This window comes from Coregonus clupeaformis, chromosome 4 (genome assembly GCF_020615455.1).
Source record: "Coregonus clupeaformis isolate EN_2021a chromosome 4, ASM2061545v1, whole genome shotgun sequence".
In the NCBI taxonomy this organism is placed as follows: Eukaryota; Metazoa; Chordata; class Actinopteri; order Salmoniformes; family Salmonidae; genus Coregonus; species Coregonus clupeaformis.
In genome coordinates, this window is record NC_059195.1 from 15,560,359 (window position 1) to 15,574,141 (window position 13,783).

Consider the following 13,783-nt stretch of genomic DNA (forward strand, 5'->3'; position numbering starts at 1 on the left):
GGAGTTTCTCCCATTCTTCTCTGCAGATTCTCTCAAGGTCTGTCAGGTTGGATGGGGCGCGTCGCTGCACAGCTATTTTCAGGTCTCTCCAGAGATGTTCGATCGGGTTCAAGTCCGGGCTCTGGCTGGGCCACTCAAGGACATTCAGAGACTTGTCCTGAAGCCACTCCTGCGTTGTCTTGGCTGTGTGCTTAGGGTTGTTGTCCTGTTGGAAGGTGAACCTTCGCCCCAGTCTGACTGAGGTCCTGAGCGCTCTGGAGAAGGTTTTCATCAAGGATCTCTCAGTCCCTGCTGCTGAAAAACATCCCCACAGCATGATGCTGCCACCACCTTGCTTCACCGAAGGGATGGTGCCAGGTTTCCTCCAGACGTGACGCTTGGCATTAAGGCCAGAGTTCAATCTTGGTTTCATCAGACCAGAGAATCTTGTTTCTCATGGTCTGAGAGTCCTTTAGGTGCCTTTTGGCAAACTCCAAGCGGGCTGTCGTGCACTCTACCATAAAAGCCTGATTGGTGGAGTGCTGCAGAGATGGTTGTCCTTCTGGAAGGTTTCTCCCATCTCCACAGAGGAACTCTAGAGCTCTGTCAGAGTGACCATCGGGTTCTTGGTCACCTTCCTGACCAAGGCCCTTCTCCCCCGATTGCTCAGTTTGGCCGGGCGGCCAGCTCTAGGAAGAATATTGGTGGTTGTAAGCTTCTTCCATTTAAGAATGATGGAGGCCACTGTGTTCTTGGGGACCTTCAATGCTGCAGAAATGTTTTGCTAACCTTCACCAGATCTGTGCCTCGATACAATCCTGTCTCGGAGCTCTACGGACAATTCATTTGACCTCATGGCTTGGTTTTTCCTCTGACATATACTGTCAACTTTGGGACCTTTTATATAGACAGGTGTGCCTTTCCAAATCATGTACAGTTGAATTTACCACAGGTGGACTCCAATGAAGTTGTAGAAACATCTCAAGGATGATCAATGGAAACAGGATGCACCTGAGCTCAATTTTGAGTCGAATAGCAAAGGGTCTGAATACTTATGTAGATAAATAAGGTTTTTCTGTTTTTTTTATTACATTTGCAAAAAAATTATAAAAACCGGTTTTCGCTTTGTCATTATGGGGTATTGTTTGTAGATTGAGGAATTATTTATTTTTTAATCCATTTTAGAATAAGGCTGTAATGTAACAAAATGTGGGGAAGGGGTCTGAATACTTTCTGAATGCACTGTATGGTGGTGAGAATATCGATTGTTTGGGTTTTTATTTTGTAATAAAAACCATAAAAGGCAACGTTGGTGTTTTGTGTTGGTTGTTGTAGAACTCTGGACCTGAAGGGGCCTATACAGTAAGCTACAGATGGAGACTTTGTTAAACATTTCCCCTAGCATTTAATGAATGACAGAATCAACAGGAAAAGAAAGACTAAGGGAAGCAAAAACTCTGAGAACTAGCTACATATTGAGAGAGGGGGATAAGATATTGTATTTTGGAGGAAGAGTGATCAGTTCTCCTGTAGTAAGAGTGAACCAAGGTCTCATCTCCTGTAAAATAAGGTAACATTCATGTAATATCAACTGGATAGTTGCGTAAGAAGAACAACCTAGTTATAGGCCTACGATATAGCGAGATGGTTTATGATTTGAGGTACAATAATCTGACTATGATTATATAGTTAAATGTGACGCACGCATACGTTGTCACAGTTTTTGTGTTGTAACACATTATTTCCATGTTTTTTGTTGACAGATATTTATCCGTCTACGTGGTTGATATTATGTTATTATTTTCTATGGTTTGAATTTCATGAGGTCTCATTTTCTTTCTCTCTGATAGAAGAGTGCTGAAGTTCCACAGTTACTTTTTGTGTCCTTGTGTCTTCCTCTAACAGCTAAAGTCTACCCCCACTGGGTATGTGGCTTATACTATGTCACTTTGGTGTCTTTCAGTGACAGACACAGAGCATTCCTTCTACCTATAGCTTTTTTCACAGTGGGTCCAACATCAGAGGCTTTTTACAGTTTAGAGTCCTTCTCTTTTATAGTCCCACTGGGGAGAGGTGATGGTGACGCACACTGGACAGGACCTTGTGCCCACACTCATCACGTAAAGGTAGGCATCATTACTCCTTTGGTGGCGCTACCAGGATGATGATGTTGCATGGCTGTGATTGGAAGAGGACAATAAAATTTAAGAGCTGAAGGAGTGATAAAAAAATAAGATGGTGCAATTACATTTATTGTAAGTTTAAACAATGAACTTTTTCTGCATTCGCATTTGGACACTGACCTCATAAAAACGTTAGGTACAAGTTAATTATTATTATATTTTTTTAGGTAGGTATTAAAGGCCTGGAGGAGAGGTGTATGGTCTCAGTGCGGCCCTCGTCACCGTGGATACAGGAGGGAGGAGAGCCGGAGGAGTCTTAGAAGAACGCAGCACGACAGGACAGACTTCTTCTCTCCATTCTCCCCCGCACTCCGGAATTCTTCTGTTGGGTTCCTTTTGAGATTTTTTTTACACCCCCTGTCACCGTTCTCCACTATGAACACACCCATGACAACGGCTGCCGTGGTGTTGACCACCTGCCACCCCAACGCCACGATATGCTCGGACACGTCGTGCCTGGTGCCCTCCAGCAACTACAACGAGATCCTGAGCCTAGTTCTCAGCATCGTGCTGACAGTCATGCTGGCCATGGTCATGTTCGCCATGGGCTGCACTGTGGAGGTCACAAAACTGTGGGGACACATCAAGAGGCCTTGGGGAATCTTCATCGGCTTCTTGTGCCAGTTCGGCATCATGCCCTTCACCGCCTTCGCCCTGTCACTGGCCTTCAACGTGCTGCCCGTGCAGGCTGTCGTCATCATCATCATGGGCTGCTGCCCCGGTGGCTCCAGCTCTAATATCATTGCCTACTGGCTGGACGGAGACATGGACCTCAGGTGAGACTGACTCGAAGCAGTTCTTCGGCTGTCCCCATAGGAGAACCCTTTTTGGTTCCAGGTAGAACCCTTTTTGGTTCCGTGTAGAACCCTCTGGAATGGAACCGAAAACTGTTCTACCTGGAACCGAAAAGGGTTCTTAAGAGTTCTCCTATGGGGACAGCTGGATAACCCTTTTAGGTTCTAGATAGCACCTTTTTTTCTAAGAGTGTACATGTTATTTGGTAGATGATTTAGCCTACTTTCAAGTTTTGCCTTTGGTACTACGTTTTAAGTGTGTTTCTAGTGTGATCCAGTGTACTAATGTTGTGGGTTTCCCCCTCTCTCTAGTATCAGCATGACAGCCTGCTCCTCTATCCTGGCCCTGGGGATGATGCCTCTGTGTCTGCTCATCTACACGTCTGTCTGGACCTCCGCTGACACCATCCAGATCCCCTACCAAAGCATAGGTAGCTACCAATACTAAAATAAACCATTCCATATACGGGCATATGCATTGATGTACCAACTAGATAATGTATTGGTGGGAATGCTTCTGTGCAGCATTCTTTAGATTCCATCTAGCAGCACAGGTATTAGAACATATAATTAGTATAGATTTCCACATATAGATTATATTTCTAGGTGTTAGAACACCATTAGAAATGCTAAAACATTCAGATCCTTATAGCAGCTTACTTACACTACATTACCAAAAGTATGTGGACACCTGCTTGTCGAACATCTCATTACAAAATCATGGGCATTAATATGGAGTTGGTCTCCCCTTTGCTGCTATAACAGCCTCCACTCTTCTGGGAAGGCTTTCCACTAGATGTTGGAACATTGCTGCGGGGACTTGCTTCCATTCAGCCACAAGAGCATTAGTGAGGTCGGGCGATTAGGTTTGGGCTCGCAGTCGGCGTTCTAATTCATCCCGGGGCTCTGTGCCGGCCAGTCAAGTTCTTCCACACTGATCTCGACAAACCATTTCTCATTGTCATGCTGAAACAGGAAAGGGCCTTCCCCAACCTGTTTCCAGAAAGTTGGAAGCACAGAATCGTCTAGAATGTCATTGTATGCTGTAGCGTTAAGATTTCCCTTCACTGGAAGTAAGGGGCCTAGCCCGAACCATGAAAAACGGCCCCAGAACAATATTCCTCCTCCACCAAACTTTACAGTTGGCACTATGCATTGGGGCAGATAGCGTTCTCCTGCCAGAAGCATGATTCATCACTCCAGAGAGCGCGTTTCCACTGCTCCAGACTCCAATGGCGGTGAGCTTTACACCACTCCAGCCGACGCTTGGCATTGTGCATGGTGATCTTAGGCTTGTGTGTGGCTGCTCGGCCATGGAAACCCATTTCATGAAGCTCCCGACAAACAGTTCTTGTTCTGACGTTGCTTCCAGAGGCAGTTTGGAAGATCATGACAGATGTATATCTTTGTCTCCAGGTATAACCTTGGTGTCCCTCCTCATCCCCGTTGCCCTGGGAATCTACGTCAAAAACAAGTGGCCCAAAACTGCCAAATTGATCCTCAAGGTAAGATTAAACCCTCTCCCCTCGCACTGCATACAGCTGCGGTTGGTTACACACTACTACTACACTATACATGCGATTTAGTGGATTCAAATAAAGTATTTAAAATGTGTGTTTGCAGGTGGGTTCCATAATGGGCTTCCTCCTCATCATCATAATTGCGGTGGTGGGTGGGGTGCTGTACCAGTCCTCCTGGACCATCTCTCCCTCTCTCTGGATCATCGGAGCCATCTACCCCTTCGTAGGCTTCACCCTGGGCTTCTTCATGGCCCGCTTTGTAGGACAGCCCTGGCACAGGTACTACTGCAATATTATATGATTTATGATGGTCCAGTCTTAATATTGTATCTAGTTGATAAAATCCAAGTTACCATTACAATACAAGGTGTTGAAGACACCTACCTGAATTACACTTGACTAACCTGAATGAGTACATCATTCCCTTCTGGAAATGCCTTAACATTCAAGTTAATGCAAAAACTACAGTACCAGATGTGCAATGTACTCCAAAGATGCTACAATGAAAACCATCCAGTGCATTTTAACTTAACCTTGTTCATTTAACAGAGCAGCAGGTTCTTACAAGTACACCAGTAAAGCGGAGCCCTTCGACGCTCCATGGAACCTACTGTAGTTAACAAGCTCGTCGTTGTTGTGTTTAGGTGTCGTACCATCGCCTTGGAGACAGGCTTCCAGAACTCACAGTTGTGCAGCACTATCGTCCAGCTGTCGTTCTCCCCTGAAGAACTGGAGGTCATGTTCGCCTTCCCACTCATCTACAGCATCTTCCAACTGGTGGTGGCTGTCATGTCTGTCGGAGGTGGGTCAGCTTATACCAATATTGAGGAGCTAATATCACTATTGATATGCTATCAAATGTTTTGTAGTCGACTTATAGATGTATAGTAGGCCTATGGCCTGGTATTTCTACCATTTGTTATCAATATTCACACCATTTGTCATTCTAGCTAATGATTGGTTGCCTGGGTGCCAGTCTGATCATTAACTTCTCTCAGACTAACCATCAGTTAAATGCCAAACTATATTATTGATGCTTTTCGGTGCTCATTCAGATCGAAAGATGTGGCTGTAAAGGCACACAGTAGGTGTAACATGAGTGGTTCTCCCTCCTACAGCTTACCAGATGTATAAGAGGAAGTGTGGAGGGGGTTCGTCTGAGTTAGACGGCGAGGGAGCAGAGTGGGACGCTGAGGCACCTCCTTCCAAGGACAAGCAGGAGTACGTCCTGGAGAATGGAGGCTTTGAGTGCGACGAAAATGGCAACAACGGAGAAAAGGGCAAGATCACCCAGATGTGAGCACAGACAGGCCGCGGGACTCTTGGACAGTTAGCAGCACGCAGCGACCTGGACGCAATACTGTACCTACATGCTTCCCACTCAATCACACCATAAACACACACTGACCTCTACAGGCTGAAAGTGTGTATTACAGGTCCTGCCATTACTCTTAACATTGGAGAGGTTTCTGTGAAGCTTTACTTCATTTAAAAAAACATAAACTTCAGGGGTAGGAAGCCATCTTAGATCCTGAATGAAGTCTGAGTTCTCCTGTACCTCACTTTTTTACAACAGTGTATACATGCAGAGACCTCATGGAGGCCAGCAAGGTTGCAGTGTGGTAGTGACTGAGGTGAACTGTGTTGAGTGGTGAGGGTTTCATAGAGGAAACTGTTCACCATGAAAAGGTTTCTGTCTAGTCACTCCTGTCAGAACTACAATCACTTTTGAATATACCTATTTATATTGCAAACCAGTCAACCTAAACTAATTTATTAGTCCATGTTGTAGGACTCATCTGACACAGACACACACCAGCATTAACACATTCTATTTAATTTTACATAGACCCCTCCAGGATACTTTAAACATGCCTCATATTATTTTATCATTTGTATGTTAAAGCAAAAAAATGCCATAAAGAATACAATACAAGTCCCCCTGACTAATACAAGTGTTGTACTTTGACATTGAGTTTTGTATTGATTGAACATTCATTTAGTTTTAAATTAATAGACAGTAGATATTAACCATGTTTATGAATGTACTGTAAGTCTGTATCCATTGGTGTAATTAATGTTTGGTGCATATTGAAATATTTACATAGATGAATAGCCTAGATACTGACTATACCAAACATCAAGAACACCTTCCTAATATTGAGTTGCACCCCATTTTGTCTTCAGAACAGCTTCAATTCGTCATAGCATGGACTCTACAAGGTGTCGAAAGAATTCCAAAGGGATGCTGGCCCATGTTGACTCCAATGCTTCCCACAGTTGTGTCAAGTGTGCTGGATGTCCTTTGGGTGGTGGACCATTCTTGATACACACAGGATACTGTTGAGTGTGAAAAACCCAGCAGCGTTGCAGTTCTTGACACAAACCAGTGCGCCTGGCACTTACTACCATACCCCGTTCAAAGGCACTTAAATATTTTGTCTTGCCCATTCACACTCTGAATGGCACACATACAAAATCCATGTCTCAATTGTCTCGAGGCTTAAAAATCCTTCTTCAACCTGTCTCCTCCCCTTCATCTACACTGATTTGAAGTGGATTTAACAAGTGACATTAAAAAGGGATCCTAGCTTTCACCTGGATTCACCTGGTCAGTCTGTCATAGTGGTTTGTATACTTTGTGTGTGTGTATATGTATATATATATATATATATGTGTGTGTATGTATGTGTGTGTGTATATATATATATATATATATATATATGTGAAGAACTCTCCACATTGTACTGTACCTTTAGTTTTAGTAGTTCTCTTTGTTTTTACGCAGAGGCTAGTTGCTAGTGTGTTGTCTTAAAGAAGGTACCTACCCACCTCCTGATCTTTTGATATGTATATGTACCAGAAATTTAAATAAAGGTGAACATTTTAAGTGGTCTATCAAGAGTTTTACTAAAATATATATTTCATGACAAACTGCAGATCCTTTAGTGAGACTTATCTTCTGACATCTATCACATCCAAACATGCTTCATGTGAATGGTCTTCTTTTTTTTTTTTAAGGTGATACAAATATACAGAATTTATATTTTCTAAGAGGAACTGAAAGAGAGAGATGTCAAGACAGGTAAAAAAAAAGAAAAGAAAAGTCTTCCAAAGCTGTTTAAGTTACCTTCCATGTGGTATCACACATGATACTGTCTCCACCCCTCCTTACCCATCCATACATCATGATCTGTCTACAGTGGGACGGTACTGAACAAATAGGGTGATGCTCCTCAGATGTACACAGACATCAACTGCAAGTCTGCGACGATCAGAGAACTTATTTCAGCCCTGCACTCATTTCTTAATTGAATGTGGGACATTTGTACTTTATTTACTAATGGAACCAAACTAACCATTTGATAATTACTTTGTAACCTTGAGTACCTTTCAACTGAAGGGTGAAAGGGAAGAATATCGGAACAACAAAAAGCTGTGCGCTGTTAGTTACCAAAGAAGGCATCTGACAAAAAATAAGACTACTGTTTGCAGCACTCCCAAGGGTGTTACTGTATCAAACCAACGTTTTACAGATTTCATCCGGAACCAAACTGTTCTGACAATCATCTGAATAGATTTTACTGTCATTGGGAGAGATGAAGACTGTGCTTTCCTGCCCTGCTCCTGTGGATTCAGAGTGTTAGTGGCTGGATCCATCCTAAATGCTACATTTTTGACAGTGATGAAGACTTGCCTGCCTGGAACTGTCTTCATGCAAAACAGTACACTGCTGCCTGTCAAGATGTCACAGCCATCGAGGAGGATCTAATTGGACTTCCCCCTAATATCAATACCCTCTGCATATCCATGAAATTTGGTAAAAATAGTTCCATGTCTCTGGGCTTTTTGTCTCAGTTTCAAGATCTGGAGTACCTGTACATTAGTGTCTGTCTCTCTCAAATATGTTCAACTGGGAATAGCCAGGGCCTTCCAAATCTGCAAAAGGTGTATTTGAATGGGCAAATGATCGCTGGGTGCTGTGATTGTCATTTTGGGCCTCACACATTCAGAGATCTAGTCAAGCTAAGTAATTTGACCATATTTGGTTATAGGCTATCCGCAATGGCACCAGATGTTTTCCATGGCATACCTAAGTTACAAAGTGTCTCCATTAGTGAACCCTGTGTAGATGATTTGTCAGAGATACTATGCAGAGTAATGAATATAAAGTCACTTACAGAGCTATATGTTGAGGCACCAGAGATACAATCGCTAAACCAATCAAACTGCTCTATCATAAACACCAATGAAAGCATGACCTCTGTTTTGAATAACCTAACAATCATTAAGTTATCATTGAGTTATCAAATAACACGTCTAGAAGAAGGTGCACTGTCTTGTCTCTAGAACCTGACAACTTTTGAACTAGGGCTCAGCCAGGAAATACTATTGCGCCTTCCCTTATCTGGCACTAAGAAAATACAGTCCTTGTCCTTGAGTTTATCTAGTAATTAAATAGATTTTGAGAATATCTGTAATATAGTGTTTTTGCTTTCAATCAAGGAAATCCGTTTGGAATATGCCACTATAAGCAGCTTCTCAATGTCCAGTGTTGAATCATGCATTAGGCTGGAATATATGTATTTAAGGGTAAATCCTACTTCACATTTTAAATGGAATTTTATTTCCAGTCTCAAAAACCTTAATAAATTAGAGATAAATGGCCAGACACAAAACAGACCCGATCTCTGCTCTTTCCAAAAACATCAAATTACATGGATAACACATCTCATTTTAAGGGGAAATAATCTAAAAATGCTTTTTGCAAAACAGTTCAGCTGTTTTGAGAACCTGCGGAATCTGGTTTTATCACTGAATTTAATTTCACACATTGAGGACTTTGCTTTCCAGGGATTGACCAATCTGGAGCTCTTAGACATTACAAAAAATAAGATGACACAGATGCATGCAAACATGTTTACTGGTTTACATAGTTTGACATTGTTAGACCTGAGGAACAATCCACTGATTCACACTATTGAGGCAATGTCTTTCACACACCTCATGTGTTTCTGGGGGACTTGAACTTTCCACCAACAGAACCTGGGATCAAGCTGAATCTGACACACGTATTTGGCGACATTCTGAGTCAGCTGACTCATCTGTACATTAGTTCAGGTATGAGGCCAATGCAGTTGATTATTGGCAGTAAAGTCACATCCAAACACAATCTGAGTCTCCAGCTCAAAGGCCAGACGGTGTCATTTGAGGACTGTGACAGACCCTTCTTTGCGTCTGTAATTTATCTTAATGCTGAAGAATTCCTTTGTGGATCTGAATGTATGGGGAAGTACTTCCGATCTGTGGATACATTTGAGTACAGATCTAAGCTTTCAGCTAATAGTGTTGATTTAACGTCTATTAATCAGCTGATTCACCTGAGAAAACTGACTAATACAGGTGGATCTTTCAAAACAGCGTACTGCCAACATTCTTTTTCACAACCTGACCAAACTGAACATTCTGAAACCTTCAAACTGCAGGATTGAGTTTAACTAAAGACTTTATATCTTTGAAAACATTGTCTTTGCGTATCGAGAACATTTATAATATACTCTACAGCTTTACTGAACCTCTCTCTAGCCTTAAGTATTTAATACTTGATACATTACAGATGTTTTGCAGTTCTGACAATGCTTGGCTCTTTGCTTTGGAGGACTTGATATGCTTGTCAGACAATGGACTAGACATACCTAACTTTGTCAAGTACAGTGGGGGAAAAAAGTATTTAGTCAGCCACCAATTGTGCAAGTTCTCCCACTTAAAAAGATGAGAGAGGCCTGTAATTTTCATCATAGGTACACATCAACTATGACAGACAAATTGAGGAAATAAAATTCAGAAAATCACATTTTAGGATTTTTAATGAATTTATTTGCAAATTATGATGTAAAATAAGTATTTGGTCACCTACAAACAAGCAAGATTTCTGGCTCTCACAGACCTGTAACTTCTTCTTTAAGAGGCTCCTCTGTCCTCCACTCGTTACCTGTATTAATGGCACCTGTTTGAACTTGTTATCAGTATAAAAGACACCTGTCCACAACCTCAAACAGTCACACTCCAAACAGTCACACTCCAAACAAAATTGTAGACCTGCACCAGGCTGGGAAGACTGAATCTGCAATAGGTAAGCAGCTTGGTTTGAAGAAACCAACTGTGGGAGCAATTATTAGGAAATGGAAGACATACAAGACCACTGATAATCTCCCTCGATCTGGGGCTCCACGCAAGATCTCACCCCGTGGGGTCAAAATGATCACAAGAACGTTGAGCAAAAATCCCAGAACCACACGGGGGGACCTAGTGAATGACCTGCAGAGAGCTGGGACCAAAGTAACAAAGCCTACCATCAGTAACACACTACGCCGCCAGGGACTCAAATCCTGCAGTGCCAGACGTGTCCCCCTGCTTAAGCCAGTACATGTCCAGGCCCGTCTGAAGTTTGCTAGAGTGCATTTGGATGATCCAGAAGAGGATTGGGAGAATGTCATATGGTCAGATGAAACCAAAATAGAACTTTTTGGTAAAAACTCAACTGAGTTGCATCCAAAGAACACCATACCTACTGTGAAGCATGGGGGTGGAAACATCATGCTTTGGGGCTGTTTTTCTGCAAAGGGACCAGGACGACTGATCCGTGTAAAGGAAAGAATGAATGGGGTCATGTATCGTGAGATTTTGAGTGAAAACCTCCTTCCATCAGCAAGGGCATTGAAGATGAAACGTGGCTGGGTCTTTCAGCATGACAATGATCCCAAACACACCGCCCGGGCAACGAAGGAGTGGCTTCGTAAGAAGCATTTCAAGGTCCTGGAGTGGCCTAGCCAGTCTCCAGATCTCAACCCCATAGAAAATCTTTGGAGGGAGTTGAAAGTCCGTGTTGCCCAGCGACAGCCCCAAAACATCACTGCTCTAGAGGAGATCTGCATGGAGGAATGGGCCAAAATACCAGCAACAGTGTGTGAAAACCTTGTGAAGACTTACAGAAAACGTTTGACCTGTGTCATTGCCAACAAAGGGTATATAACAAAGTATTGAGAAACTTTTGTTATTGACCAAATACTTATTTTCCACCATAATTTGCAAATAAATTCATAAAAAATCCTACAATGTGATTTTCTGGATTTTTTTTCATTTTGTCTGTCATAGTTGACGTGTACCTATGATGAAAATTACAGGCCTCTCTCATCTTTTTAAGTGGGAGAACTTTTTTCCCCCACTGTACACAGAAGCCAACTGCACAACAGAGGTGGGCTTTGTGCTCTTTGCTGCGACTACCCTGGCAGTCCTGTTCTTCATGCTGGTGTTGTTGGTCCATAACCTGGCCGGCCCCTACCTCCTCCCCCTCTACCGCATCGCCGTTGGCTAGTTGTCGGAGGCCATGTGATCCAACACCAGGGGGCGCTACCACTACGACACATTTGTCTCCTACAGCGGGAAGGACGAGCGCTGGGTGGTGGAGGAGCTGCTGCTGCACAACCTGGAGCAGAGGGGTCCCCCTTTCCTGCGCCTCTGTCTACACAGCAGACTTCCAGCTGGGGAAGGACATTGTGGAGAACATCACAGACAGCCTCTACCAGAGCCACCACACCCTCTGCCTGGTCAGTCGCCACATCCGGCGCAGTAACTGGTGTTCCCTGGAGATGAAGCTGGCCACCTCCAGGCTGCAGGTGGAGCAAAGGGACAACCTCCTCCTGGTCTTCCTGGAGAAGATCCCCCCTCACTGGCTGTCTGCCCACCACAGGCTGGCTCGCCTGGTGAAGACCAGGACCTATCTGGACTGGAACCCCATTAGCACCAGGCATTCTGGGACAGACTGTGGGCTAAACTGAAACCTCGGACTGAAGCGTAAGATCAGAGGTTTATGTAGGACCTTGTGCTGATGCTGATACAGTGGCTTGCAAAATTATTCACCCCCCTTGGCATTTTCCTATTTTGTTGCATTACAACCTGGAACTAAAAATTGATTTTTGGGGGGTTTGTATCATTTGATTTACACAACATGCCTACCACTTTCAAGATGCAAAATATTTTTTATTGTGAAACAAACAAGAAATAAGACAAAAAAACAGAAAACTTTAGCGTGCATAACTAATCACCCCCCTAAAGTAAATACTTTGTAGAGCCACCTTTTGCAGCAATGACAGCTGCAAGTCTCTTGGGGTATGTCTCTATAAGCGTGGCACATCTAGTCACTGGGATTTTTGCCCATTCTTCAAGGCAAGACTGCTCCAACTCCTTCAAGTTGGATGGGTTCCGCTGGTGTACAGCAATCTTTAAGTCACACCACAGATTCTCAATTGGATTGAGGTCTGGCCCTTGACTAAGCCATTCCAAGACATTTAAATGTTTCCCCTTAAACCACTTGAGTGTTGCTTTAGCAGTATGCTTAGGGTCATTGTCCTGCTGGAAGGTGAACCTCCGTACCAGTCTCAAATCTCTGGAAGACTGAAACAGGTTTCCCTCAAGAATTTCCCTGTATTTAGCACCATCCATCATTCCTTCAATTCTGACCAGTTTCCCAGTCCCTGCCGATGAAAAACATCCCCACAGCATGATGCTGCCACCACCATGCTTCACTGTGGGTATGGTGTTCTCGAGGTGATGAGAGGTGTTGGGTTTGTGCCAGACATAGCGTTTTCCTTGATGGCCAAAAAGTTCAATTTTAGTCTCATCTGACCAGAGTACCTTCTTCCATATGTTTGGGGAGTCTCCCACATGCCTTTTGGCGAACACCAAACGTGTTTGCTTATTTTTTCTCTTTAAGCAATGGCTTTTTTCTGGCCACTCTTCCGTAAAGCCCAGCTCTGTGGAGTGTACGGCTTAAAGTGGTCCTATGGACAGATACTCCAATCTCCGCTGTAGAGCTCCTTCAGGGTTATCTTTGTTGCCTCTCTGATTAATGCCCTCCTTGCCTGGTTCCGTGAGTTTTGGTGGGCGGCCCTCTCTTGGCAGGTTTGTTGTGATGCCATATTCTTTCAATTTTTTTAGAATGGATTTAAATGGTGCTCCGTGGGATGTTCAACGTTTCTGATTTTAAAAAATTATAACCCAACCCTGATCTATACTTCTCCACAACTTTGTCCCTGACCTGTTTGGAGAGCTTGGTCTTCATGGTGCCGCTTGCTTGGTGGTGCCCCTTGCTTAGTGGTGTTGCAGACTCTTAGAATTTTTTTTAACACGTTATTTTTTACATTTCACTTCACCAATTTGGACTATTTTGTGTATGTCCATTACATAAAATCCAAATAAATATCTATTTAAATTACATACATACGTATGCATCATTGTTGCTGAGAGG

At 43.2% G+C, this 13,783-nt stretch overlaps 1 protein-coding gene and 1 pseudogene across 1 annotated transcript; both read left to right on the forward strand.

Moving 5' to 3' along the window:
* Nucleotides 1–1,155: 1,155 nt before the first annotated feature.
* On the forward strand, nt 1,156–6,415 carry slc10a2 (solute carrier family 10 member 2). Its single transcript, XM_041865751.2, has 7 exons — nt 1,156–2,105; nt 2,330–2,938; nt 3,269–3,387; nt 4,373–4,461; nt 4,580–4,755; nt 5,121–5,278; nt 5,595–6,415. The coding sequence occupies exons 2-7, from the start codon at nt 2,538–2,540 to the stop codon at nt 5,774–5,776; spliced, it is 1,125 nt and encodes a 374-aa protein (XP_041721685.1). The 5' UTR covers nt 1,156–2,105; nt 2,330–2,537; the 3' UTR covers nt 5,777–6,415.
* A 2,819-nt stretch (nt 6,416–9,234) lies between these two features.
* LOC121548397 lies at nt 9,235–12,334 on the forward strand (annotated as a pseudogene).
* The last annotated feature ends 1,449 nt before the right edge of the window (nt 12,335–13,783 follow it).

What these genes read in the sequence shown, in the direction of transcription:
- slc10a2 (XM_041865751.2), top strand. Translation starts at nt 2,538, where the DNA reads ATGAACACACCCATGACAACGGCTGCCGTGGTGTTGACCACCTGCCAC. An exon ending in GATCCCCTACCAAAGCATAG is followed by an intron (nt 3,388 to 4,372) that starts GTAGCTACCAAT and finishes CTTTGTCTCCAG; the next exon opens with GTATAACCTTGGTGTCCCTC. An exon ending in GTAGGACAGCCCTGGCACAG is followed by an intron (nt 4,756 to 5,120) that starts GTACTACTGCAA and finishes TGTTGTGTTTAG; the next exon opens with GTGTCGTACCATCGCCTTGG.